Source organism: Bos grunniens, chromosome 2 (assembly GCF_055505025.1).
Source record: "Bos grunniens cultivar Pamir isolate PY7600 chromosome 2, Bosgru_T2T1.0, whole genome shotgun sequence".
NCBI classification, from domain to species: domain Eukaryota; kingdom Metazoa; phylum Chordata; class Mammalia; order Artiodactyla; family Bovidae; genus Bos; species Bos grunniens.
In genome coordinates, this window is record NC_141166.1 from 56,512,218 (window position 1) to 56,539,328 (window position 27,111).

The following is a 27,111-nucleotide window of genomic DNA, read 5'->3' on the forward strand; positions in this document are numbered from 1 at the left end:
GATTGTAAGCAGAATCCTAATCAAGTATATCAGGCTCATGTTTGAAAGAAAACCACATGAATAGAAGTTGATCAACCACATAAGTGGGGGGTAGGAGGGGACAGGATCCCAGAGGAAGAAACATAGAGGAAAAGGAATTCTGACTGAACACTACAATTCTGAATTTCTGGCAACATCATCCCCAGTGTACTTCAATCTGTTCCAGCTGCGGTACATTTCTTGAATCAAATCACTTCTAATATTTGCAGTCCTTGCTCATCAATCTTCTGCCAATCCAGGCATTTTTATTTCTTGACAGTTACAATGCTTCCTAAAATTTGACAAATTCATGCATAGGAGACAAGATTCTCAGAGCCAGGTTAATGGCACTGTCTCGGGGTACTGGCAAAATGAGATTTCTGAGCCCCAGGGTTGAGAAGTAGCAACACCCTGATGGTAGTGAAACCCACAGAGTGAATGCCACAAGCTGTGGAAAGTGGTTGGTGGCAGGCTAATCTTCTAGAAGTGTCTTCTCTTCCCTGCCAGTGCATTTGCCAATATCATCTGTCCCCTCAGAGAGCCAGAAGAGCACAAGAAGAAAATGGTGAACATTTAGCAACCAGTGGTTTGTAATAAACACACAAAAAACACTCTGGGGTCCCTTAGAAATGTAAAAAGAATTAAATCTCTGGATTTTCCTACAAAGAAAATAGAAGTAGAACCAAAGAAAATCCATTTGGTATCTATTCCCATGATGACTCTATACTTTGTTGGGCCTGTGTCTCTGGGAAACTTTGTTGGCACTATACTTAGCCCAAATCTAATAAAATTCAAAGTCACTTACTATTTGTTTCAGTGCATCTCACCAAGTCACCAATTACCTCCAAATCACCAAGGTCACCTTGCCCATTGATTATCTTGCTATCTCTGAAACATCTGACATTGTAGATCACCAGCTCTTAATGGAAATTTTTTTCTCATTAAGCACAATGATAGACAACATGCTGTCTCTCTCCCTAGCTCTTCAGTGGCTCCTTCACTAATTCTAGTTTTTCCTCTTTCTGCTCAGTGGAATTTGAGTCTTCTGACCTCCACTCTATCTTTACTCCTGGTGAGTCCTGACCCATTCTGACTTACTCCACCACATTCAACCAATATTAAGTTATTGAGCAGTCCCTATATGGCATGCTATCTTCTTCCTCACTGTGACTCAAGCCTCACCCTGACTCATGTCTGAAACATCAGATGCATGCCCTTAACAGAATTTCTTGACATTTATGTGTCGATGGCCTACCTTCACCTCCAACAAGGCACAGTAGTGAATATGCAAATCAAAATAACTTAAATATAAATGAAAATCATTTATTCAAGCCCAGGTGTAGAGCGAATTTCAGGATTCTGGCTTCTCTTCTCTCTCCGCCTCAATTCTGGCTTGCTCCACAGGCTACATTAATACTCAAACAGGCTATTGGCCTTAGCACACTCTTCTTAGAAACCTCCACACCATGAGAGCCAAGTGGAAGAAGCAAATGTGCAGGCTGAAGCCCAAAGAGGGGTAGGGGAAGATGAGTCAGAGGTCCAAGTAAATCACTATCTTGTACACCCACTGGGACTTGAGTAGAAATATTGAAGACAGGAGGCTGGGCAAACTCGCACAAGTTGTGAGACCGCATGATATGGCCTGAATCTTACTTCAGTGCATCTAGAGCTTCCATGGCCATTCTGTTGTCAGCCACAGTGACAGCTCCACCTTGCTCATACCAAAACAGGCTGTCTTGGTCCTGTGACATTCTGCACCAGCCCTGTTCTCAGTTGTGGCTGAGTGTAACACATGTACAATAAATCATCCCTCTTGCTGGAAAATCCTCAGGTGGGCTTTCTCATGGTAACAAATAGTTGCAGCAGTCCCAGGACTCAAGTGTACATCTCAGATTACAGGAGAAGATAACCTCTCTTCCATAGGCACTAAACAAAAGTAAGCAGCTTTATCCTGACTGATGAACAGGGTCAGCATCTACCTCTGAATGGTCACTGTGGCCAGAGAAATGCTTTGAGCTGTTGGTTAGGCCATAGCTCCAGGCTCCTTCCTGAATCAGTTACTGGGGCAAAGGGATGTGATTATCATGATTCTGTTCAGTTCAGTTAAGTCACTCAATCATGTCTGACTCTGTGACCCCATGGACTGCAGCACGCCAGGCTTCCCTGTCCATCACCAACTCCCGGAGCCTGCTCAAACTCATGTCCATCAAGTCAGTGATACCATCCAACCATCTCATCCTCTGTCGTCCCCTTCTCCTCCTGCCTTCAATCTTTACCAGCATCAGGGTTTTTTCCAATGATTATTATGATTAGCTTAGGCGAAGCACAGCCTTTCTCTGGAGCAAGCGGTAAGTCAGTCCCTCCAAGAGAGGTGGCTGCCAACAATGGGAGAAGGGTAGAATGGATGCCAGGGAGTCAGTCAAGAGTTTTAGCTACATCTTGTCTATTTGGAACCCATAGTAAAATAAGAATTCTATGGGTATAGTCAAGTTTCCAGACAGCTACAGGTTTACTATACTCCTTATACATATTAACTGACTTGAATGACATAGTTCAAAAGTATATTCTTTATATCTGCTACTATTAACAGAAGTATACTGAACATCTGGGAGATGGTGATGGACAGGGAGGCCTGGCATGCTGCGATTCATGGGGTCGCAAAGAGTCGGACACGACTAAGCGACTGAACTGAACTGAACTGATACTGAACATAAATTAACCATTTAATGATGATTTGAGGTCATGATGTTGAAATTTTATTATTGTACCAATTACAATACAGGGACTGATCCCAGGAATTACTGAACTGTGCATTACAGTCCATGAAATGATCCAGAGCACTACACACTTGAACAAATTGTATCTACTTTTTACGACTTTTCTTTCTCCTCCATTTCTTTCAATTGCTGCTTCTAATCTATAGTGGAATTGGGAACCACATAAGGAAGGTTTTTAAATTGCATATAATTTAAAGTAAAAAGAAATCGCCTAGGTAGAACTATGCCAGAATGCAAACCATGGTTGTCTGTGGGTAGGGGCATTAATTTGTTTTATGCATCTTTGTTTCCTCATTTTTTCCATAATGATTAAGCATAACTTTTATGATCTCTCTCTCTCACACACATACACAAACACACTTACATGCCACATACACACCCCATACACACATACACATGCAAAGCTAAAAGTAAATAGGATATGGATGTTGCCTTAAAATTCCCCAAGTAGAAAAATGTCCCAGCTACTAATTCTTCCAGCCTGTGACAGATCACCTAGTAGATTTCAGGCCTTGTTGTTGATTTTCTGTTGCCTTGTGTGTTCTGGGTCAGGGAATATATACGCTTGAGAAGAGATGATAGAAATGTCAAAACATACCAAGGGGAAGGTCAGCTACCTCCCCACTGTGAGGCTTTGACCCAGCAGCTCACCACCAGGCAGAGACTGGCCCTCAGCCTCACAGATGGGGAAAACCAGTTTTCCCTGTGCCTCGGGGTTGCACAGTTCATGAGGGTGATGACTCAACACTGTGGAGACCCATAATTGACATGTGTGCTTCTTGCCCAGAATATCAATTTAATGACAGACAATGAAAAAAGATCTGCTACTCAAAAGGAATTTTTCTCCTGGCATAGAAACCATATGGGGAGCCAAAATATATTTAGAAAATTGATTTGGTGAGCATAAAATTAGAACAAATTATGAAGTGCCATAAGGTTAAAATAGGCTGGTACATCCATCCATCAACAGGCTGGGATCACAGCTGCCAATCTCACCAGACTGCCTTAGGCCTCAGACCATTCCAAACAATGCTTTTTGGACACTGCCAAACTTTGTCTTCATGGGTCACCATTTTATTTATTTTATTACCAAATAACCCCCTTTCTAATGAGCCATTCTTTCTTTAGATGAGCTAATAGAGTCACAAGCTATGGATAAAGATTATTGCTCTTAAAGTTACTTTTCATACTTCCCTCTAAACATCGGAGAAGGCAGTGGCACCCCACTCCAATGTTCTTGCCTGGAAAATCCCATGGATGGAGGAGCCTGGAAGGCTGCAGTCCATGGTGTCGCACAGAGTCGGACATGACTGAAGTGATTTAGCAGCAGCAGTAGCAGCATGACACAAAGAATGAAGTGCAAACGCTCTGGACTAGTGGTCAAAGTTCTCCAAGTTTGGTCTTTATGTTCTGTTTGGCTTCGCTTTCTGTAACCCCTCAAGAAGGGTCTCCATTTCAGCCTTTGTACACTCACTGTGGACAAATGAAAAAGTCAAATATAGACAGTGCTTATGTTTTGCAAGGCAAACCTATAGCGAAGAAGTCTTAGAAATAAACACCAATAGATACAGTTTGAAGATTTTCATTTTAACAACTTATTCAACTTTTAAAAAATATTTCCTGTGTTTACGTTCACAGACACATACACACTTTCATAGAACCATGGCAAGTTACCAGGTGATCAACAAGTATCCATAGCTACAGTCATGCTTTTCGGAGAAGGCAATGGCACCCCACTCCAGTACTCTTGCCTGGAAAATCCCATGGATGGAGGAGCCTGGTAGGCTGTAGTCCATGGGGTCGCTAAGAGTCGGACACGACTGAGTGACTTCCCTTTCACTTTTCACTTTTATGCGTTGGAAAAGGAAATGGCAACCCACTCCAGTGTTCTTGCCTGGAGAATCCCAGGGACAGGGAGCCTGGTGGGCTTCCGTCTATGGGGTCGCACAGAGTTGGACACGACTGAAGCGACTTAGCAGCAGCAGCAGCAGTCATGCTTTAGAAGGAAACCTAAACTTGTCCAGTGTAGGCCTTAATCCAATGACAACTTCAAACAAGAACTGTGTTAACTCGTATTGACTTGTGACCTACCATCATTCAGAAATATCCTGGAATGTAACTATTTAAGACATTTTACATGAAGAAATTCTGCTTATTTCTAATGCAGATGTGAAATAGAATATTATGTTGAGGGACATAATACGATCTGTCAGGTTTGATCACCTTTCAATAAGAACCCAATACAAAATAATTTGAGTAATAAAGGGGATATTTTGACTCGTGTAACTCAAAACATGGCAGGGTTATACCCAAGTATTCAAATATGAACACAGCTCAACTCCGCATTTCTTCATCCTCTATTCCCCAACAGATCCTTTCCAGATAGAAGGAAAGATAGTCACCAGCAGCTCCAGCCTTAGCAACCCCAGCAAAAAAGATGGTGTCACTTTCCCAATAGTGTCAGTAAACATACTAGGGTGGATCCTTATCGGGCCAGCCTGTGCCCATTAATGAACCAGGCCCTGTGGCAGGCGGATACATTGTCTTGATTACCCAGGACTGTCTCCCACACTCCTGCTTCCTGCTGAAGACACAGGCTGGGGTCAACCGCACTGAACTACATGGATTGAAAATGGAAGAAATGTGGTTCTCCCAAGGAAAATCAAGATGCTGTTGTCAGAAGAAGTGAGAACAGGTCTGAAACAAACAGGTGAATACTAGGAATAGATTCTTGCATTCATGGGCATGTCTATTATCTACTGCTATCATATATTCATTAATGAGTCCTGCAACCTTATAATCAAATTTTAAGATTAACTTTAGCAATTTGCATCAATATTTTTAATATACATACCCTTAACCTGGCAATTCTATTTCTAGGAATAATAACTATGCTAGGAAGTGTTTTCCTACATGCCCTCCACTGGCCTGTGTATATTGCAAATGTTATTTTATTTATTAATACAGAACTCTAAGATGGAGTGGTATTATCTCTATCTTTGAGCTGAAGAAATTGGGCTGTTAAGGGACTTACACAAAGTTGCACAGCTAATAAGAGATAAAGCCAGAAGTCTGCCTTCAAATTCTTTACCACTATTAGTTATTTCTTAGCAGTCTCTGTGGCATATAGTCTCATGAATTTATTCTAAGCAAAAACATGACAGGTGAGAAAAGATGAATATATCCCAGGAGGTTATTTATAAATATTTGTCCACAGAACTCAAATGTGAAATAAAGTTTCAATAAATCATATCAACCTACATGTGTCCCCTCATTATCTGTAAATATATACTAAGTTTCTACTTTATAAAATGATAAAAGATTAATGACTTTAGGGGGGATGGCTGTGAAATGACAATTTTGTTCAAACCAGCTATCTAAGCCATGGAAGCACGCACAGTCAAGGTTAATCAAACACAATAAGGCCTTGTGCATTGTTCATATCTATCACTGTGTCAGTTTACTGTTTAGGAAGAAGTTGGATACTTAATCTCTACAACAACTCAAAATATATCTTTATATATTATAGCTTTCTACTGTCAGGCCACAGAGACTTTTAGGCTAAATTATTTAACCTTGATGACATTCAACACTGGAACATTCCATCAGATGGGAAAGTGAGTGGCTTGGAAACCCACAGAGCTACTGGTTTTATCTCTTGCACCAAAGAATGAGAAGCTTCTGTTAGCAGTCAGAAATGTTCACTCTGCCCTAGTCCTCAAATCAGAGCAAAAGATAGGGCAGGACAGCAATGGCCCTGAAGCTCACAAAGAGACTAGACCACTCTAAGGATGGCTGGAAACGTAGCCATACTGGTCTAGGTTTCTGACAGCTGCCTGGACTAGCTGGCATGAGGGGGGAAACTCAATACTTAGAACTCCATAACACACAGAAATTTTTGATGATCTATTAGCTTATAATCCCCCCTCTTCTTTTTACCATGCCTCTATTTCTCATTATCCGCAGGAATATATCCTCGGTAAATACAGCCCTAAAACACTCCTGAAAAGCACATGAAGGAGAAGCTCATTTTCACAAGAGTAATGATTTAGTCCTGTGAACTTTTAATTTGCATAATCCCCTTTCCTCCCCGCTTCCACCCTTTGTAAAGTTCTTTGATATTTTTTCCTCCAAATGACGTGGGTTGGGGAAAAGAATTAAGCAAGCATCAAAGTTCTCACTCCTGTGTTCCTAGCTATTACATTAATCTTTAAGATTTTTCTCTCTCATTTATTAAAAATCAGTGACTCATCCAACTTTACACATAAATCCACATCAAAGTTAATTAGAATCTTGGTAAGGCTAATGTTTGTCTCTTCCTTTATTAATTCCTAGAAGCTTGAATCAAGGCTCTGCGTGTGACTGTGGAAGAAAGGAAAAGAGAAGCCAGTGGAAGCAGACTGACCTGCCAGTGCTTCACAGGCAGTGTTCGCGTGGCTGAATTCAGAGTTGGGCCCAAGGTCCCTTGCTGTGAAAGAGGACCAGGCCTCCACGTAGCCCAGCTGATGGTCAGGCCAGCCTCCTCTGGAACTGGGGTGAACTCTGACACTAATCTGAAAGAGGGAAGATGGCAGTAAGAATTAAACAACGGAGGATAGAGCGTTGCCTGCTGATGAATTTTTCTCTCCCTCCTCTGTGATCAGGAAAAGCAGCCAATCATTCTTGTACATTGACCTTCTCTTCTTCCTTCCTATAAAGTTCATGCAACTTTACAGAACTTCTACTGGAAGCATGGGGAATAATTGTAAGAGGTAGGAGGGGTACTAGATGGAAATTATTATATAGCAAGACATTTCCACATTTGGAAATGCATACCAAAAGCATTTCCATATCTGAAAACAGAATATAGAGAGAGTACATGAGCAGGACAGGGGACTCAACCTAACATACTTATTAGTGAGAAACTGAGAGTACCTGCTCTAGGATTTTTTTGCATATTGATTTTGCTTTTAGGTGGTTTGTATGAAAATCACATAAAACAAACTGAGAACACAAACTTTCTTCCCAAACCATTCTTGAAAATCTTCCAAAGTATTTTTTTTGTTTTCAAAACTTAGTTGCTTTATGTATTAACATTCCAAAGTCTAAAGAATATACAACAGGAAAGTTAAAATCTCATACTAGTGCCCTATAATAAGAGGCTTGAATCATCCACAGATAAGACAAGTTTTTGTTGTTGTTCAATCACTAAGTCATGTCCAACTCTGTGACCCTATGGACTGCAGCACACCAGGCTCCCCTGCCCTTCACTATCTTCTGGAGTTTTCCCAGATTCATGTCCACTGAGTTGGTGATGCTATCTAACCAACTTATCCTCCGCCACTCCCTTCTCCTTTTGCCTCCAATCTTTCCCAACATCAGGGTTGTTGTTTTTTTTTTTTTCCCAGTGAGTCAGCTAAAGTTTAGAGCATAATAAACTTATTTCACATTAATACATTTGGAACTCCTCTTTATAAAGCTATATAATTCCATGCTATATGTAAAGAGATAATTTGAAGTCCTAGAAAAACTTAAAACCCAAGGAGTTAATATTGAGTTTAACCCACACTGGAGGGCTGATGCAGGCACTCCAGCTCCCACCTGAGAGTTCCAGCAAACCCCATCCCCAACCCAGGGGCCACCACTTCTGTGGGTGTGCACCTGCTCCCCCTCTAACCCCTGAGCCCATCAACGAACACCCTACCAGTTGGCAGCCCCCTGAATTTATTACTACTGAGGATAAAAAACTTCTCTGTCCTTTGGCCTGAGGACAGGCTAGAGGAATCTGTTTGACCCCTCACTAGAGGAATCTCAGCAATGCCTGGTGGTGATAACAATTTAGTGCAGCAGCACTTCCTCTTATCTCCTCAGCTCTCTCCTTCCCCAGGAACCTGCCAGCACTGAAGGACACCTTCTGAGAACAATCATGGCACTGGTATTCAGAGCTTCCTACCTTAACCCCGATGACTAAGACTTTCTTCCAGGTCACATTCCACGTGCTCAGATTCTTTCCTCCCCGGAAGTTTCTGACCCTTTCCCACCACCTTGCTCTCCCCTTCACAACACAAGTGGCAGGCAGTCTCACCAGCTTGTCCAGAGCCGATGCTCCTGAGCCCCAGCTTAAGCTTACTTCCCAGGAGGCTCTTCTGCCTCCAATGAATAAGAAATCCAGGCAAGCTGAAACCCCAGAAGAACTGATAGTTCCAAGGAAGAGTCCAGAAAGAGGACAGAGAAGGTAAGAAGCAGAATCAAGAGCACTTTCAGTCCTACAGAGAGACAGCCACAAGATTGCTTTGGATCAATGGGCGCTGGGAAAAATTGAAGGTGGGAGGAGAAGGGGGCGACAAGAGGATGAGATGGTTGGATGACATCACCGACTCAATGGACATGAGTTTGATTAGGCTCTGGGAGTTGGTGATGGACAGGGAAACCTGATGTGCTGCAGTCCATGGGGTCGCAAAGAGTCAGACACAACTGAGTGACTGAACTGAACTGAATGGGTGCTTCACTCCATTACACAGTATGGCTAAAATGTAGGGCTGGGGGTGCGCACAAATGGCTCACATATAAGAAGTTTGTAATATTCACATTGTCACATATGACAAGGTAAATCAGACTTGGGTTTGGAAATTTACATAGGCAAGTTCAAGGCCTTGTGGCAATTCTGCCACATCTCTACTCGTGACTGTTTAGTCTCTTTGAGATATGAAAATGTTTTCTAGCATCCCTTGGCCCTTCCTTCCCTAGATGCTACATTTAAACTTCCTCTTCACTTTCCAATGCTGAACCCACTTGCTCTTGAGGATCTACTGTTGTTTTATATGAAATAAAATGATAAACATTAAATTTTGACACACCCTCTGTGCAAAGCGCCTACAAATGAGACATTTGTTGTGATTCAATATATGTAATAGAAATCATTGAGAGGAGCCAAGTTTTATACAGGGATAGGATCTAAACTCAGCATGTAAAATCAAACCATGTAGCAGCTAAATTTGTTAACCCCTTAATTTCAAATGCATAATGTTGTGTATACTTGCCCTACTTGGTAATATATATCACTTCCAAATGATTCCATTTAACGTAAGTGACATGAAGAACATAATTTTCAATATTGTTTGATTTTGTAAGAAAAGTGAGAAGTTGGTATTCTTCATTGAGTTCTGAATGAGGCAGCTGGTTTGCATTTAGAGTACATGTTCTATTAAAAAACAAACAAAAAACAAAACCATGTCTTTAAGGGCTAGAATCCCACAGAGCAGCAAGATGCTGCTCTCTGAGAATCACACAAGAGCTAAGACAGCGCAGGGGAGCAGCAGTTGTTGGTGTCATGGTGGATGCACGATTAAAATGAATACTTTTGTCTTCAGCTCACTTTTATCTTGCTTTTACTGTTGTCGAGGCTGTTGGTTTGCTAAGCCAAGCACTTTTAGATAAATTCCAATAAATTAAATGTATATGTGTATGTATATGAAATGCAACCCCACTGTAGAGGAAAAAACATATATCAGGTTGATTACCCAGTAGGGTTTACTTATTTGCCTATTTAATCAAAATATGAAGTTTGACTCCTTTTTACTGGGCAACTAAATCTCCTATTGCCACTGCTGCATGCAAAAAGATGTCCATATATACACACAAACACATGGCATAATGCCACCACTGAGGGGGCAGACTATGAAACATCTCCATCCAAAATCTCAAGTTTTCATCAACTTTGTCCCACTAGTCATCAAACGCCCTGGCATCTACAACCCTCATCCCACCCTTGCCATGTGGCCAGATGTCTCATCTACTTCCTTGAGTCCCTGAGAAACTTACATGGTACCCACAATGACCCTGTGTGCGCTGCACTCCTCTGGGGCCCCATCAGCAGCCTGCCTCGGTCCCTGGCCCTGCTCTGTGCCACAGTCGCTGCTGCCCTCGCCATGACCAGCACTTTGGCCATCATCACCTTTTGGCCCCCAGCACTGTGCTAGTCTCAACTGTTGCTCCATTTGCTGAGGTAACAGTTCTGCTGGCTGCCTCTCCCAACAAAAAGCAAGAAACAGAGGAAAACAAAACCATTCTTGGCTACCAGTCAGCTCTCTCCTTCAAGAGTTCAAAGTCTGAATTCCTGGGTTGTAAGGAATCAAAGACACCACCTCAGGAGGGAAGGAGGGACCTTGTCAGCAGAGGGCATATTTCAGGTTGGCTGATGATGAGAAAATCATTAACATGAGAAAATCAATGAGAAAATCATTAACACAAACACGCACATAGTACTTAGAACACTCTAGGCATTAAGTGCTTGACACACATGAACTCATTTCAAACAATTATTTTGGTCTCTTTCAATGCTAAGAACATGTTGGTACCTGTAATTTGGCCTCCTAGCCCCACCGTAAACTTTCCAAAAGAAGGGGAAGCCCTGTCTCTGTAGTCATCAGCAAGAGTGACAGTTCTGTCTCCACAGTCAGGGAACAACCAGACTGCATAAGCTTGATAGCTGGCTTCTCCCAAATTCTGAATAGCACTAGCAGTCCTAGATGGCTAGATTACAAAATAAAGTGTAGATTTCCCAGGGACAGATCATACGTTCACATTCACCTTTTTAAATGTCTTTGATAATGAAAATGAGTAGGGAACATTTATACATACACACATACATGTATTTGCATTTATATGTCTGTCTCATATACATGAGATATACATGAGAAAACAAATGTATCATATATATATATCATATATATGAAAAAACATATATAAAAAGTAGAGAGACTTTTTATACAAATTTTTTTCATATATATGTATATATAAAGCAGAAAACCATGCATAAAATGTATTATTGTTGTTCAGTTGCTCAGTCCTGTCCGACCCTTTACGAGCCCATGGGCTGCAGCATGCCAGGCCTCCCTGTCCCTTACCATCCTTGGGAGTTTGCCCAAGTTGATATAAAAAGTAAAATGAACTCTTATATAGACCAGATCAGATCAGATCAGTCGCTCAGTCATGTCCGACTCTTTGCGACGCCATGAATCGCAGCACGCCAGGCCTCCCTGTCCATCACTAACTCCCGTTCACTGAGACTCACTCCACTGAGTCAGTGATGCCATCCAGCCATCTCATCCTCTGTCGTCCCCTTCTCCACCTGCCCCCAATCCCTCCAAGATCAGAGTCTTTTCCAATGAGTCAACTTGTCGCATGAGGTGGCCAAAGTATTGGAGTTTCAGCTTTACCATCATTCCTTCCAAAGAAATCCCAGGGCTGATCTCCTTCACAATGGACTGGTTGGATCTCCTTGCAGTCCAAGGGACTCTCAAGAGTCTTCTCCAACACCACAGTTCAAAAGCATCAATTCTTCAGCACTCAGCCATCTTCACAGTCCAACTCTCACATCCATACATGACCACAGGAAAAACCATAGCCTTGAATAGACAAATCTTTGTTGGCAAAGTAATGTCTCTACTTTTGAATATGCTATCTAGGTTGGTCATAACTTTCCTTCCAAGGAGCAAGTGTCTTTTAATTTCATGGCTGCAGTCACCATCTGCAGTGATTTTGGTGCCCAAAAAAATAAAGTCTGACACTGTTTCCACTGTTTCCCCATCTTTTTCCCATGAAGTAATGGGACCGGATGCCATGATCTTCATTTTCTGAATGTTGAGCTTTAAGCCAACTTTTTCACTCTCCACTTTCACTTTCATCAAAAGGCTTTTGAGTTCCTCTTCACTTTCTGCCATAAGGGTGGTGTCATCTGCATATCTGAGGTTATTGATATTTCTCCCGGCAATTTTGATTCCAGCTTGTGGTCATAACACCCTCTTCCAACAACACAAGAGAAGACTCTACACATGGACATCACCAGATGGTCAATACCGAAATCAGATTGATTATATTCTTTGCAGCCAAAGATGGAGAAGCTCTATACACTCAGCAAAAACAAGACCAGGAGCTGACTGTGGCTCAGACCGTGAACTCCTTATTGCCAAATTCAGACTTAAATTGAAGAAAGTAGGGAAAACCACTAGACCATTCAGGTATGACCTAAATCAAATCCCTTATGATTATACAGTGGAAGTGAGAAATAGATTTAAGGGCCTAGATCTGATAGATAGAGTGCCTGATGAATTATGTAATGAGGTTTGTGACACTGTACAACAGACAGGGATCAAGACCATCCCCATGGAAAAGAAATGCAAAAAAGCAAAATGGCTGTCTGGGGAGGCCTTACAAATAGCTGTGAAAAGAAGAGAAGTGAAAAACAAAGGAGAAAAGGAAAGATATAAACATCTGAATGCAGAGTTCCAAAGAATAGCAAGAAGAGATAAGAAAGCCTTCCTCAGAGATCAATGCAAAGAAATAGAGGAAAACAACAGAATGGGAAAGACTAGAGATCTCTTCAAGAAAATCAGAGATACCAAGGGAACATTTCATGCAAAGATGGGCTTGATAAAGGACAGAAATGGTATGGACCTAACAGAAGCAGAAAATATTAAGAAGAGATGGCAAGAATACACAGAAGAACTGTACAAAAAAGATCTTCATGACCAAGATAATCACGATGGTGTGATCACTCACCTAGAGCCAGACATCCTGGAATGTGAAGTCAAGTGGGCTTTAGAAAGCATCACTATGAACAAAGCTAGTGGAGGTGATGGAATTCCAGTTGAGCTATTCCAAATCCTGAAAGATGATGCTGTGAAAGTGCTGCACTCAATATGCCAGCAAATTTGGAAAACTCAGCAGTGGCCACAGGACTGGAAAAGGTCAGTTTTCATTCCAATCCCAAAGAAAGACAATGCCAAAGAATGCTCAAACTACCACACAAGTGCACTCATCTCACACGCTAGTAAAGTAATGCTCAAAATTCTCCAAGCCAGGCTTCAGCAATACACGAACCGTGAACTTCCAGATGTTCAAGCTGGTTTTAGAAAAGGCAGAGGAACCAGAGATCAAATTGCCAACATCCGCTGGATCATGGAAAAAGCAAGAGAGTTCCAGAAAAACATCTATTTCTGCTTTATTGACTATGCCAAAGCCTTTGACTGTGTGGATCACAATAAACTGTGGAAAATTCTTCAAGAGATGGGACTACCAGACCACCTGACCTGCCTCTTGAGAAATTTGTATGCAGGTCAGGAAGCAACAGTTAGAATGGGACATGGAACAACAGACTAGTTCCAAATAGGAAAAGGAGTTCGTCAAGGCTGTATATTGTCACCCTGTTTGTTTAACTTATATGCAGAGCACATCATGAGAAACGCTGGACTGGAAGAAACACAAGCTGGCACCCTTATATACTTGTCCTAACTTCAATAATTATCAACATGTGAATAATGTTTCATCTATACCTACAGGACTATTTTGAAGTGAATTGCAGATATCCTATTATATCATCTATAAATACTGCAGTATGTGTGCTAGTTATCAACTTAACACTTTGCAGCTCCAAACCCACCCTTCCTTGTTCCAGGGTGTAATCCTAAAGCTAGACTCTATAAATATTTCTCTTTTGGCAAGATGTTAAGCTTTGTCATTAGAGGACATCAGAGAGACACTGGAAGAGGAAGGGTCATCTCTTCCAGCTTCTACTGTGCTCTCCACTGCTTGTCTGTGGTAGAGGGCAACCAAGCTCAGGAGCTTCACAGGGGCACTCACCTCCCATTGAGTTTCAGCAGCACCCGAATGGGTGGCTTCCTGATGAGTTCTTCCAGCATATTGGCCAACCTCCAGTGAGTCTCACAGGTGCCCAGCTGTGAGATCAAATATTCTCATGATTTCATGTGTATGTGTCTGTGTATATATTACATATAAAACATTTCCATAATTCTAAAATTATAGTCACAAAACAAAATATATTAGTGAAGTCTCATTTGTGTCCCCTTCCTTTTTCTTCAAGAAGTAATTTTTTATTGTCAGTTCTTCCATTTAAAAAAATAAAAGCAAAAATATTCACATTCCCCTTCCTTTAAAAAGTAGCACATATATGGACTATTTTGCACTTTGCTTTTTTTCCCACTCAAAAACATATCCTAAAAGTCACTTCATAGAGACACTTCTATTACAGTTGCTTAGTATTCCCTGAGTGAACGCACTGTACTGTATTCAACCATCCTTGAACTGGTGGACATCTGAATTGTCCCCAGTCTTTTTCTATTACAGGCAATGCTTCAGTGAACATGTCTTTTCATTTGTCAGAGTATCTTTAGAATAGTATCAGTTAGCTTTTGCTATCTATAGCACATTACCTCAAAACTTGGTGGTGTACAGCAACCACCTCATATATTAGCTCAGCATTCTGTAGGTCAGCGATTTTGGCAGAGTTCAACACGTGACTGACAGCTGACTTCAGTCACATGTTCTCACTCATGTGACTCAAGTCAGCTGTCATCTCAGTTGGAACTGGATAATCCAAGGTAGAATCATTCATGTGTCAGCAGGTTGGTTGGCTGTCAACGAATACGCCATGAGTGGCCTCTCACCACCCAGGAGGCTAGCTAGCACTCATTTATGCGTTCTTGTGCCAATCTCAGGGTTCCACGCACATCAAGAGAAAGCAAGCCCCAGTGCACAAGTACTTCTCAATTTTCTGCTTGCATTAACTTTGCTACCGTCCCAGGGTACTCAGACAAACCCACTGTTTGGGGAAGAGGGTGACCACCCAAAGATATGCGTACAGGCAGAGGTATTCTAGAAGTCATTTACAATCCACCACAAGGATAGATCCCCAGGGACTAGGATGTTGGGTCACAGGGCAAATTCCAATGTAAAACTTCCAATTCTCCCTACCCCTAACCCTAGGGATTAGACCATTTGTATTCCCTCCTACTAGCAAGTGCCTGTTTCTCAGTGTCACCAATAGAGTATATTTTCAAACTCTTATATTTTTGTTGATCTAAAAGCTAGTGATGGATCTCAGTGGCAATTTAATTTACATCTCCCAATATGAATGAGATTGAGCATTCTCCTCATATGCTTAAGAACCATTTGAATTTTTTTGTGAACTGCCTATATTTCTTGTCCATTTCTTTCATAGAAATTGATCTTCTCTACTTTTACAAGCTTTTTATATATTAGGACTTTTAGCCCTTTATCAGTGATATAAATTACAAACATTATTTCCAATTTGTCTTCATGGTTTTTTTTTGTTGTTGTTTTTTGTTTTTTAAGCCATGTTTCTGGATTTTGAGCCCTTGTTGCAATAACTTTTCTCCATTTCCAAATAATGAGGGAATTCACGCATGTTGTTCTATATTTGTGTTGAGAGGAGGGGATCTAATTATTCATTTCCCTATCAAGATACCACCTTTGGTGTAAACTAAATTTCTTTAATTGGGTGTGTATTCAGTTGACATTTAAAGTATGACTAATTCCAAGTGAAAATATGACTTAGTCAAATTCTGTATTCTTGTTCTCCATCTCTGTCTCTATCTATAGCTGAATTTACACTCCCTTTTAAAACTAACTCAAACCCTAACTCCTGTCCACACCGCCCAGTGAGTCAGCAGGAGACTCCCAGTTTCCATATTACTGGGGCAGTTGAAAGTATAAATTCCTGATTGTGTGATCTCAGGCAAATTGCTCAACCCTCCTAAATCTTAGTCATTTTTATCGTTAATCTGTGAGGATAAGAAAACCTTCTTCACAGGGTCATTTAATAGGATCAATGAGATAATGTAGGGAAGTCATAAGTACAGTGCTGGACCATATCAAGGGCTCAATAAATTATGCTGCTGCTGCTGCTAAGTCGCTTCATTCATGTCCGACTCTGTGCGACCCCATAGACGGCAGCCCACCAGGCTCCCCTGTCCCTGTGATTCTCTAGGCAAGAACACTGGAGTGGGTTGCCATTTCCTTCTCCAATGCATGAAAGTAAAAAGTGAAAGTGAAGTCGCTCAGTCGTGTCCGACTCTTAGCGACTTCATGGACTGCAGCCCACCAGGCTCCTCCGTCCATGAAATTTTCCAGGCAAGAGTACTGGAGTGGGGTGCCATTGCCTTCTCCACAATAAATTATGGGTACCCATTAAAGAAGTGGAGAGACCAAGTAATAAAAAAAAGGCAAGTACCTAAGACTGAGAAATGTGGGCTTAATGCAGAAACAACTTTGTTGACAGTGATTAATATGTGTGTATACATGTGTACATAAATTGGGAAAGAACACACAATAGTGTTTTATTCAGTGTGTTTCATCTGGGGATACTTCCCTATAGATTGAGAGTGGCGGGCCTCTGCTTGGCAAGGAAGTTTCACACTCTTTGAGTATGCCAGCTTTGAAGCCAACTGATGGGTAGAAAAGGCAAAACCATAAGAAGTAGAAGACACTTCTGGTCAGCTCATGCCTTAAGAAATCAGTTTTAGACTCAAGACCTGCTAAACAGCTGAGCATTTGACCTGCACACACTGAAGTTCGTGTGTATCTTCTTGTCCTGGCACTCCATCCCAGAGGACTTCATATCATATCCTGCCAGAGGCTCCCCCTCTAATCCCTGACTCAGAGCTGCTCTTGGCAGTGGTGTGTTCCAGGTAACCAACTAGTTCCAGTCACATTCGTAGGACTGCAACTCCTATTGCTCAGCTGGTCTTCATTCCAGCAGTTTCTGCCCCAGGAGTCTAGGGTGTCAGATGTAAATCTTGAGGGGGAAAAAATAGATGTTAGTAAGGCCAGAGCTAAACTGAAACAAGGAGAGAGACTTAAAAATACCAAAGTCATGGAATTACACTTGTGAGGTGTGTGAGGGTGCTGGGCTTGGTTGTATTCTGGCATGGTGGAAACTGGAATTATGTAACTCAGTGAGGCAATCTAGAGCTGACCTTGGTACATGGGAAACTGTTAGCTTTAAGCTGAGTGGTTTTTAAAATATCAGAAAAGTGACTGCCACTGGTCTGTGGGGATGAGGAATTCACTTGGGAAGCTACATGAGAGAACATCCTGGAATGATGACAATGTTCCGTATCTCCACAGGGGTTGGGGTTACACAGGTGGCATAGGCATTCATTAAAGCTCACAAATGTACACCTGAGTTTTGTGCATTTCTTTGTAAATTTTACACTAAAAACCCACTTGAACTCCATTAATGAACAAGTATGCCAAATAGTGAAATATTCAGTTCACTGATGTCTGCAGTTTAGTTGAAATGTATTAAAAAGACTAATGAATACAACAGGATGAATAGACGGATGGAATAAAAACAAGCAGAGTCAGATAGTAATGGCAATATCTCACTGGCGAGTACACATGTCTACAATTCTTTCAACACGTTTGAAATTTTTCGTAATAGAATCTTGGGGAAAGTTACCTAATGCTTTATCAGAAGCAAACTGGCAAACTCTGGGTACACAGCAACACTGAGGGTGTCACTGGAAATACAGAATCCCTTCCAGTACCCTCTGTTTTCCCCTTGGCCACTGACTTTCTCCCTGACACAAACCCTGGCCCACACATTCTTCTTCTTCCCCTGCACTTTCATAGTCACACCTTCACCCTCTGGGAAAGGATGAATGGAAAAAAAAAAAACAGTGCAAGGTACTCAGCTATTGGACAGATTTTGTGATGAAGACTCAATCCAACAACTGTCATGGTAAAATCTCAGCATAGTACTTTTCTGCATCCAGAAGACTCTAAAAGCTTTTTTTAAAAAAAGGAAGTTAATTTCAATTATATAAACTGCTTAATATTCCAGATTTTATAGAAAAGGTTGTCTCTTAATACTGGCATGGAGAAATGACCAGTATTTGCCTCTTATTTCCATTGCTCATGGGGAAAAAGACATAACACTTGTTGAGCTCTAGATATGGAACAGATGTTTTGCATACATTGGCTCACATAGTTCTCATCACTCTGCCAGTATACAGATAGCCCCCGATTCCTCTTTTTAAAATGAAGATCATGACCATAGAGCCAATAAATAGAATTAGGTCTCAAACCAAGATCTCCTCAGCTCAAAATCATGTTCTTTTCACCAAAGCACATTGTCTCTGGCAATTAAAATAGGTTATGTTCTGCAAAGCTAACATAACTCCAAGAACAGCAGTCACTTGGCCAGGATTTGACAAAACACCACTAGTAAAGGAATAAAATTTGTAAGAGCAGTTTCGCGTTCTACTTCCAACTGTTTTTACCAAACCACCGCCCACCCAAAGGTATTTTTAACAATTTACACTTCCCACCAGCATTATTGAAATATATAACAAGAGTACAAAACTTGGCAACAATTCCCATATTTTCTGACCCTTCAAGGAGCTGTTCAGGGTTTATTTAATAAAGCTGCTTAACTGAAAGGAATCTACTTTTAATGTCAGTGTTGCTTGTTCATCAACTATAAACATATAGCTCCTTATTGATTTTTCACACATGATTAAACATCAAAAAAATCCCATCTGATGGAATAATGGCAATTTTCCCCCACATCAAGCCAGTCCTAATTTACTAAACGATTTCGTAACCATCCAGTAGAGGGCACTAATTATGCTGACTACAAGCAAAATGGCTATCTGGGGAGGCCTGACAAATAGCTGTGAAAAGAAGAGAAGCGAAAAGCAAAGGAGAAAAGGAAAGATATAAACATCTGAATGCAGACTTTCAAAGAATAGCAAGGAGAGATAAGAAAGCCTTCCTCAGCAATCAATGCAAAAGAAATACAGGAAAGCAACAGAATGGGAAAGACTAGAGATCTCGAGATCTCTAGAAACTTAGAGATACCAAGGGAACATTTCATGCAAAGATGGGCTCAATAAAGGACAGAAATGGTATGGACCTAACAGAAGCAGAAAATATTAAGAGGTGGCAAGAATACACAGAAGAACTGTACAAAAAAGATCTTCATGACCAAGATAATCATGATGGTGTGATCACTCACCTAGAGCCAGACATCCTGGAATGTGAAGTCAAGTGGGCTTTAGAAAGCATCACTACAAACAAAGCTAGTGGAGGTGATGGAATTCCAGTTAAGCTATTTCAATTCCTGAATGATGATTCTGTGAAAGTGCTGCACTTCAATATGCCAGCAAATCTGGAAAACTCAGCAGTGTCCACAGGACTGGAAAAGGTCAGTTTTCATTCCAATCCCAAAGAAAGGCAATGCCAAAGAATGCTCAAATTACCACACAAGTGCACTCATCTCACACGCTAGTAAAGTAATGCTCAAAATTCTCCAAGCCAGGCTTCAGCAATACATGAACCATGAACTTCCAGATGTTCAAGCTGGTTTTAGAAAAGGCAGAGGAACCAGAGATCAAACTGCCAACATCCGCTGGATCATAGAAAAAGCAGAGTTCCAGAAAAACATCTATTTCTGCTTTATTGACTATGCCAAAGCCTTTGACTGTGTGGATCACAATAAACTGTGGAAAATTCTGAAAGAGATGGACATACCAGACCACCTGACCTGCCTCTTGAGAAATTTGTATGCAGGTCAGGAAGCAACAGTTAGAACTGGACACGGAACAACAGACTAGTTCCAAATAGGAAAAGGAGTCGTCAAGGCTGTATATTGTCACCCTGCTTATTTAACTTACATGCAGTGTACATCATAAGAAACGCTGGGCTGGAAGAAGCACAAGCTGGAATCAGACTGCAGGGAGAAATATCAATAACCTCAGATATGCAGATGACACCATCCTTATGGCAGAAAGTGAAGAGGAACGAAAGAGCCTCTTGATGAAAGTGAAAGAGAATGAAAAGTTGGCTTAAAGCTCAACATTCAGAAAACGAAGATCATGGCATCTGGTCCCATCACTTCATGGCAGATAGATGGGCAAACAGTGGATTTTGGGGGCTCCAAAATCACTGCAGATGGTGATTGCAGCCATGAAATTAAAAGACGCTTACTCCTTGGAACAAAAGTTATGACCAACCTAGATAGCATATTCAAAAGCAGAGATATTTCTTTGCCAACAAAGGTCCATCTATTCAAGGCTATGGTTTTTCCAGTGGTCATGTATAGATGTGAAAGTTGGACTGTGAAGAAAGCTGATCGCCGAAGAATTGATGCTTTTGAACTATGGTGTTGGAGAAGACTCTTGAGAGGCCCTTGGACTGCAAGGAGATCCAACCAATCCATTCTAAAGGAGATCAGTCCTGGGTGTTCTTTGGAAGGAATGATGCTAAAGCTGAAACTCCAGTACTTTGGCCACCTCATGCGAAGAGTTGACTCATTGGAAAGACTCATGCTGGGAGGGATTGGGGGTAGAAGGGGGCGACAGAGGAGGAGATGGCTGGATGGCATCACTGACTCAATGGACATGAGTTTGAGTAAACTCCAGGAGTTGGTGATGGACAGGGAAGCCTGGCGTGCTGCAATTCATGGGGTTGCAGAGTTGGACACGACTGAGCGACTGAACTGAACTGACCATTTTTACTAGTTTTCTTAGTCTTAGGTCAGAGGTCTTACTCAGCTTCCTATTAGGGTTATAACTATTTGAATCAAGACTAGCCCCACCTGGCAGTCAAGCTGTGCCTTGCTTATTACCCATTTATGTAACATATTTATGATACCTGCCCCTGTGAAGAACAGGATCGAGGTCAATGAGGGTAGATTCTGGAGGTATTCTCAGCAATGTTTATATAGGCCTCCAACTTCACTACTTTTCTATTTGGCCAGCCTCTCTACACAATAAAGGGAATTGAGGAATGCTTTGGGAGATAGGAGAAAGGCAGACGCTGCTGCAAACAGGCTTGCTGAAATAAAGATAAAATCTATTTTTTTAACAGAAAACTAGTGTTTGAAAAGGCATATTTTCACTTTAATCAATATAGGTCCAGAGGAAGCCAGGCAATTCCACTATGGATAACCTGACCCTAAGATATTCTATTTGAACCTAGTTCAAAACTCAAGAGTGCTGACAGGCTGTACTCAAACTCTTATCCTGCTTGGAATTACCCTGCTTTACCCATCAATTCTGACTTTTGGAGGTGCATATGTCTGAGTACTATTTTTTATAATCTAGACCTTGATACATTCCAACCTCACAAAAATAAACTGGTATGTGCGTGTGTACATTTATTTCAAGATAAAGTTATTTCTGTGTTAATATCAAGGGCAGGAGACAAAAATCTTCAGAGACTTTGTTTCAAGTGCAGCTCTCTCCAACCTACACTTACACATTCTTCTGGTGGAGCACAGAAATAATCCATACACCTAACAAGTTCCTGGGGAAAATCCTATAGGTTTATAAACCATTCTTTGAGAGTTTTATTCAGTATCAGTATGTGGACAAAGAAACTGGACTCTCTATGTCCAGAAGTATAAATTTTGTTGGCATGAAACAAAAATGTACTCAAATTTTGGTGTAAAATGGTTAAAGATCTGATTTTTAAAGACATGTATTACTTATCAAGGCCCTGAAAAAGACAAATGGAATGTCTACTAGTCAAAACTTGTTAAAATGCTGATTTTCTTTTCATCATACTTATTATCTCACTGGTAAACAGCTCTTATGAATATCTTTGGACCTAATGTTCTTAATGAGGAAATACTACATGAATGGTTTGTCAGATGGCCTGGACTTGATTTTCTCATCTGTGATTTGTGCTTTAAGAAACATCATTATACACTTTTAGCTCAGAAACCTGGAGTACTGTGGTCACAGCACTGGAACAAATTCTGGTGGATCCCTAATGAAGTAAACCTGAAGAGATTTGGAAAAAACTTGAACACACCTGCAAAGTTTTTCTAGTTTCTCCCCCTCAGGTCCTAACAACGTACCATTCGGGATAGTGCTGTTTTCCCAAGGTCACAATTAGATTTCCTCAAAAGCATATCTCAACTGTTAGTCATTATGGCTACTTTGTGAAATGTGGGGTTGTTTACCCCAACATCTATTTAATAATTGGCTGGAACCTCAATACTCAGATTGTCACTATGGCCAAGTATATCTGCTTTTACTCATCATTAATCCTGTACCAGAGAACAACTGTGACTCTCTTCTACTAGAAATGTTCACTTCCATCGGATAGGGGACAAAACAAATTAACACAAGGAAAAGTAGATTAAAAAAAAAAAAGCATCATAGCTGAGAACAAGTCTACTCCAAAAACAAGTCTAGAGGAATAAACGAACTTTGGTGTCAGTCTTATGTTAAAACTGCTTTTCATGTGGTTTTTTGTTTGTTGTTTCTAGAACCTTTGTGAATACATTAAATCTCTTTAATTAAGAGTCACGGCAGCCTACAATTGCTTGGAGCAATCTATCATTATGGTACATTATGATAATGGTATTATTAAGGTATAACAAAAAGGAAGGCATGTCAGTAACTAAATTGTTATGTCAGATCCATATAAACTAAGAATTGCTACTATGTCTTAAGACTGATGTAAAATACTCTCAAATTTGTACCTTCTGAGAAAACTTTCTAGGGCTGGTTAACCACTTTCTGATTACATGTTCTTTATAGATCACTGATTTTACTAACCTCGTATCTATTTGTTTTTAGTATTATTCCCTCAGCATTACTACTCAACCCAGCAAATTAACCATTCTCTTAAAATGTTAAAAAATAAAACTACAAGTGACAAATACTCGGTTCTCAGTGATACAATTATTTAGGGGAGCCTCAAGTTAAACTGTCCTCAAATTTAAAATGCAATTACTAAAACTACAGGAACCAAGCAAAAATGAGTTGGCATAAATGTCCATGGGAAAGCATACTGCAGGCTTCACTAATATGTAACATCACCTTGCTTTATGGGTTTCATGTTTCCAAGTCTGTATTGTAGTAACCCCCCAAAGAACCTGCCCAGAGAGAAGGGGCCATCTGCCTAATGAGACTTCAATTCACTTCAATCCACTTCAGAACTGACTTAGAAAGATAAAGTGGGACCCAAACCCAGTAGTGTGTATTTCTATACCAAATGGCCTTTGTTTTCAGTAGATGTTTAAACTTATGAAGTTGTTAGCTGAAAGCACCAGGAAGGGGGAAGGTGGGAATCTTTCTTCCTCTTAACTTCTTGATGAGTACTGTCCAAGCAGGCTGAGAAGGCAAATATTCAATATGAATTGTAACTCACTTTGCTTTGGTTTTGGAGGCTTCCCTTAAGAAAAAAGAAATTTGTTAATAAATGATTTTAAAAAAAACCCCACAGAACAGCAAGGTTAAATTATTGAGGCAAACATCAATCACAAAAGTAAAATGTAAGGTCTTTCTCTACTTAATCTCAACACATTAAAGGTAACAATACTCCACACCTAACTCCTGCATTTTTTTCTATTCTTGAGGTATGATTAGACAACAAACATTTGACTGCTTATTAGGAGCTAGAAATCATTCTAATCATTCACTTGGAAAAATCTTAAATAACTCTAAAGGGGTAATATCACTTACTTATTTTTACAGTAATGGAACCTAAGGCTTACAGAGGTTTTAAGTGAACAGCTTGTCCAATACCACAGGTGAAGAGAATCAGGCCAGGATTAGCATCTCAGCAAGCCATTACCTGATTATTTTTTTTTAAACTCTAAAATTCTTTCATTCAAAATCACCTTTAATACTAATCTCCCACAAATAACTCAGTCTTAGGGGCTCCTACCCTTAAAGATTTAAAAAAAAAAAAACTAATTTGCAATTTTTTTTTTACTTCAAACATCTGTAATTTTGTGAACATCTTGAAAAAATACTAGCCACAAAACCAAATGAACTATAATAATCAGTATGTGAAAACATTTCTATAACATATAATCCCCAGTCAGTTAAGTACCATAAAGAAACTTCTTGAGCTTATTCATTACTTCATTTACCCCTTAACACTACCGACACAGTGCCTGATATGTGGCACGCTGTTAGAAACTGGATTAAAGCAAATAAATATCTGGCACAGATTTTTATATTCAAACGCCATGGCACTTTCAGGAAACAAAGCCTAATTAAACTATTTTGCTATTTGAGGTGAGAGAAAAAAGACAAAGTAATAAATACAGAGCTAAGGAGTCACACACAGGCTGAAGTCATGACTTCAGTTACAGTTAAAAAAAAAAGTACTGGCTCTCCACTGTAAATCATGAAAAGAGCAAAAATAAGGTAGGTCTGTTAACATTAATGCAAATTTTATTCAAGAGATAATTTTGAAGAAGAGTTTAATTCTGACAAAGGAAAAATTTTCCAGTTATCCACCCTACAGTGAAAAGTGGAACTGGACACCATTTAACATCATATGAGTAAATTTAACCTTTATATTTCTAAATAAAGCTGTATTTGCTTCTTTGAGAGAGCCATTTCTTAACTTCTGCTTATAAGGCTTTGTGAATTGTGTTCAGAAATTTTGACAATAAACACACACACACACTCCCTTCAAATAAGTAAGTACCTAGGATTTTCACTCCAGGCCGATTTTCTGCAAGTACCCAGGACCCTATATAAGACTGAATATTTCTACATAAATTCAATTTGAATTGCCTTCACTATAATATTTATCTACCATAATTTGTAAAAGTTAGATCAATGTTTACTATCACTTTATAACTCCCTCAAATTAAATTTCAATATTTGACACGGTAGTTTCAAAAAATAAACATTCAAGGCCTCAGGTTTAAATTTCCATTCAGTGTAATGCACAAAGCTGATAAATATTAGTAGGACTACCCTAAAATAAATTTAGATTCCTAAAAATTTTTCATAATGCAGATCACATTCTGTTCCGTAATTCTGATAAAGAATATGCTTTTTGGTAATAAAATACGAGTTTAGGATGATTCAGTCCTTGGAAAATCTTAATGGCAGTCACTCAAGAAGTCAATCATTCCCTGGAGTCACACTCAAAAATTGCTGTTAACATTGACCAGATTTTTGTTTTTTTGGTGGTTATTGCTTCAGTTGGCAATATCTGTATTTAAGACAAAAGAACATCTCCCACTAAGCCTTATTTTAAATATTACAAAATTTATATAGAAGACAGACTCATAGAGGCTAAAATGCTGATGGCGTAAGTAACTCACCCATGAAATGGGTGCAGGTTTTTTTAGAGGATATCCAAAGATCTTTTTGCTCTAAAAATAAATGCCCCTATTCTTCAGAGTGTTCCCATTCTTCAATAGGAGACTCGAGCAGCTTAATAGTTCTTCTATAAAAAACAAACCACTCTTGTTAACAAACCAAAAACATAAAAAGAAACAGATAAAGGACAGTTTTCACAGTTAACAATAAATAAAAGTGCAATAAGTGTTCAAGTAGGGCATGTAGTTTAAAAACTACATGTGAGTATTTGGCATAGGTCATCTTTTAAAGGCTCTCCGAGGGTCCCTGCCATTACTTATTGTGGTCATGACTGTTTGATTATTAGCTGTTCCTGGTAGCTGTGGATTTATAGGTCCCCGGCCATTGCTTCTACCAGCATATGAAAATTGGCATCCCCTCGCTTCTGCGCCAGTCTGAACCCCATTTCCTAAGAAAGAATATAAAAAAAAAAATCACCATTTTCAGACAGAATTACATCTATTTGAAGTTCCAACACATGCTATTAATGCTTATAAGAATATTATGGAAAACAAACACCTTTACTTGTAAACTACTGGAAAAAAAATCAGTGTGAGTTCTACGTTTTTCCAAATGTGTATTTACTTCAAATGTATTAACTGATGCTTGTATCAATAAGGAGTAGGGGAAAAGAACAACTTGGGGAACTGAATGAGATAGTAACAAAGTAGGAAAAAAGCATAGATAATGTACTACCTGTATTGAGGGAAAAAGTAAAAGAAAAATAGTATATAAGTATTGGCATTTGGTTCAAATAAGGTTAGTAATATTTTAAGAGATATTTATATAATTCTAACTTTTTAAAGGAAAAAACAGCAAAGTTTCCCACAACATAACAATCATCAGAGCTGTGCCAAAACATGTAGCCAACAGGTCAAGTAAATTCCAGCCACACTGTGCTGTGTGCTCAGCTGTGTCCAACTCTGCATCCCTACAGACCTCAGTCCACCAGGCTCCTCTGTCCATGGGGATTCTCTAGGCAGGAATAGTGGAATAGGTTGCTATGCCCTTTCTCCAGGGGGATCTTCCCAACCCAGGGATTGAACCCAGGTCTCCTGCATTGCAGGTGGATTCTCTACAGTCTAAGCAGCCAGAGAAGCCCTCAGCCACCCTAATGAATTCCAATCACAACAGACTTTTCCCTAAGTCTTTAAGAATAAAGGCTTCAAAAGACCTTTAACAAGGATATAAGAGCCATTGACCTTTGAGGGTTTTTGAGGGGTAAAGGCCAGCTATTAGCATATGAAAAACTAAGGTGAGCTATTAATCTGAGGATAAACTGCTTTCAGTACACAAAAATAACCAGTTATTCTGAATCTACTATAAATAACTACTAGAAAGAAAGAAAGAAAGTGAAGTCGCTCCGTCGTGTCCGACTCTTTTCGACCCCA

The 27,111-nt window shown here is 40.1% G+C and overlaps 1 protein-coding gene and 1 long non-coding RNA gene across 4 annotated transcripts in view; one reads left to right on the forward strand and one right to left on the reverse strand.

Moving 5' to 3' along the window:
* The first annotated feature begins 7,791 nt into the window (after positions 1–7,791).
* Positions 7,792–25,131, forward strand: LOC147378115 (uncharacterized). Its single transcript, XR_015144717.1, has 2 exons — positions 7,792–9,009; positions 12,559–25,131. It is a non-coding gene; the product is annotated as an uncharacterized LOC147378115 (long non-coding RNA).
* The window catches only part of NABP1 (nucleic acid binding protein 1), a 116,638-nt gene continuing 114,305 nt past the window's right edge, over positions 24,779–27,111 (reverse strand). For all 3 annotated transcript variants that reach the window (XM_086348527.1, XM_086348518.1, XM_086348509.1), the window contains one exon: positions 24,779–26,129. In XM_086348527.1, coding sequence (XP_086204653.1) covers positions 25,960–26,129 — 170 coding nt within the window. In that variant the 3' untranslated portion in view covers positions 24,779–25,959. The remainder of the gene's footprint in view (positions 26,130–27,111) is intronic.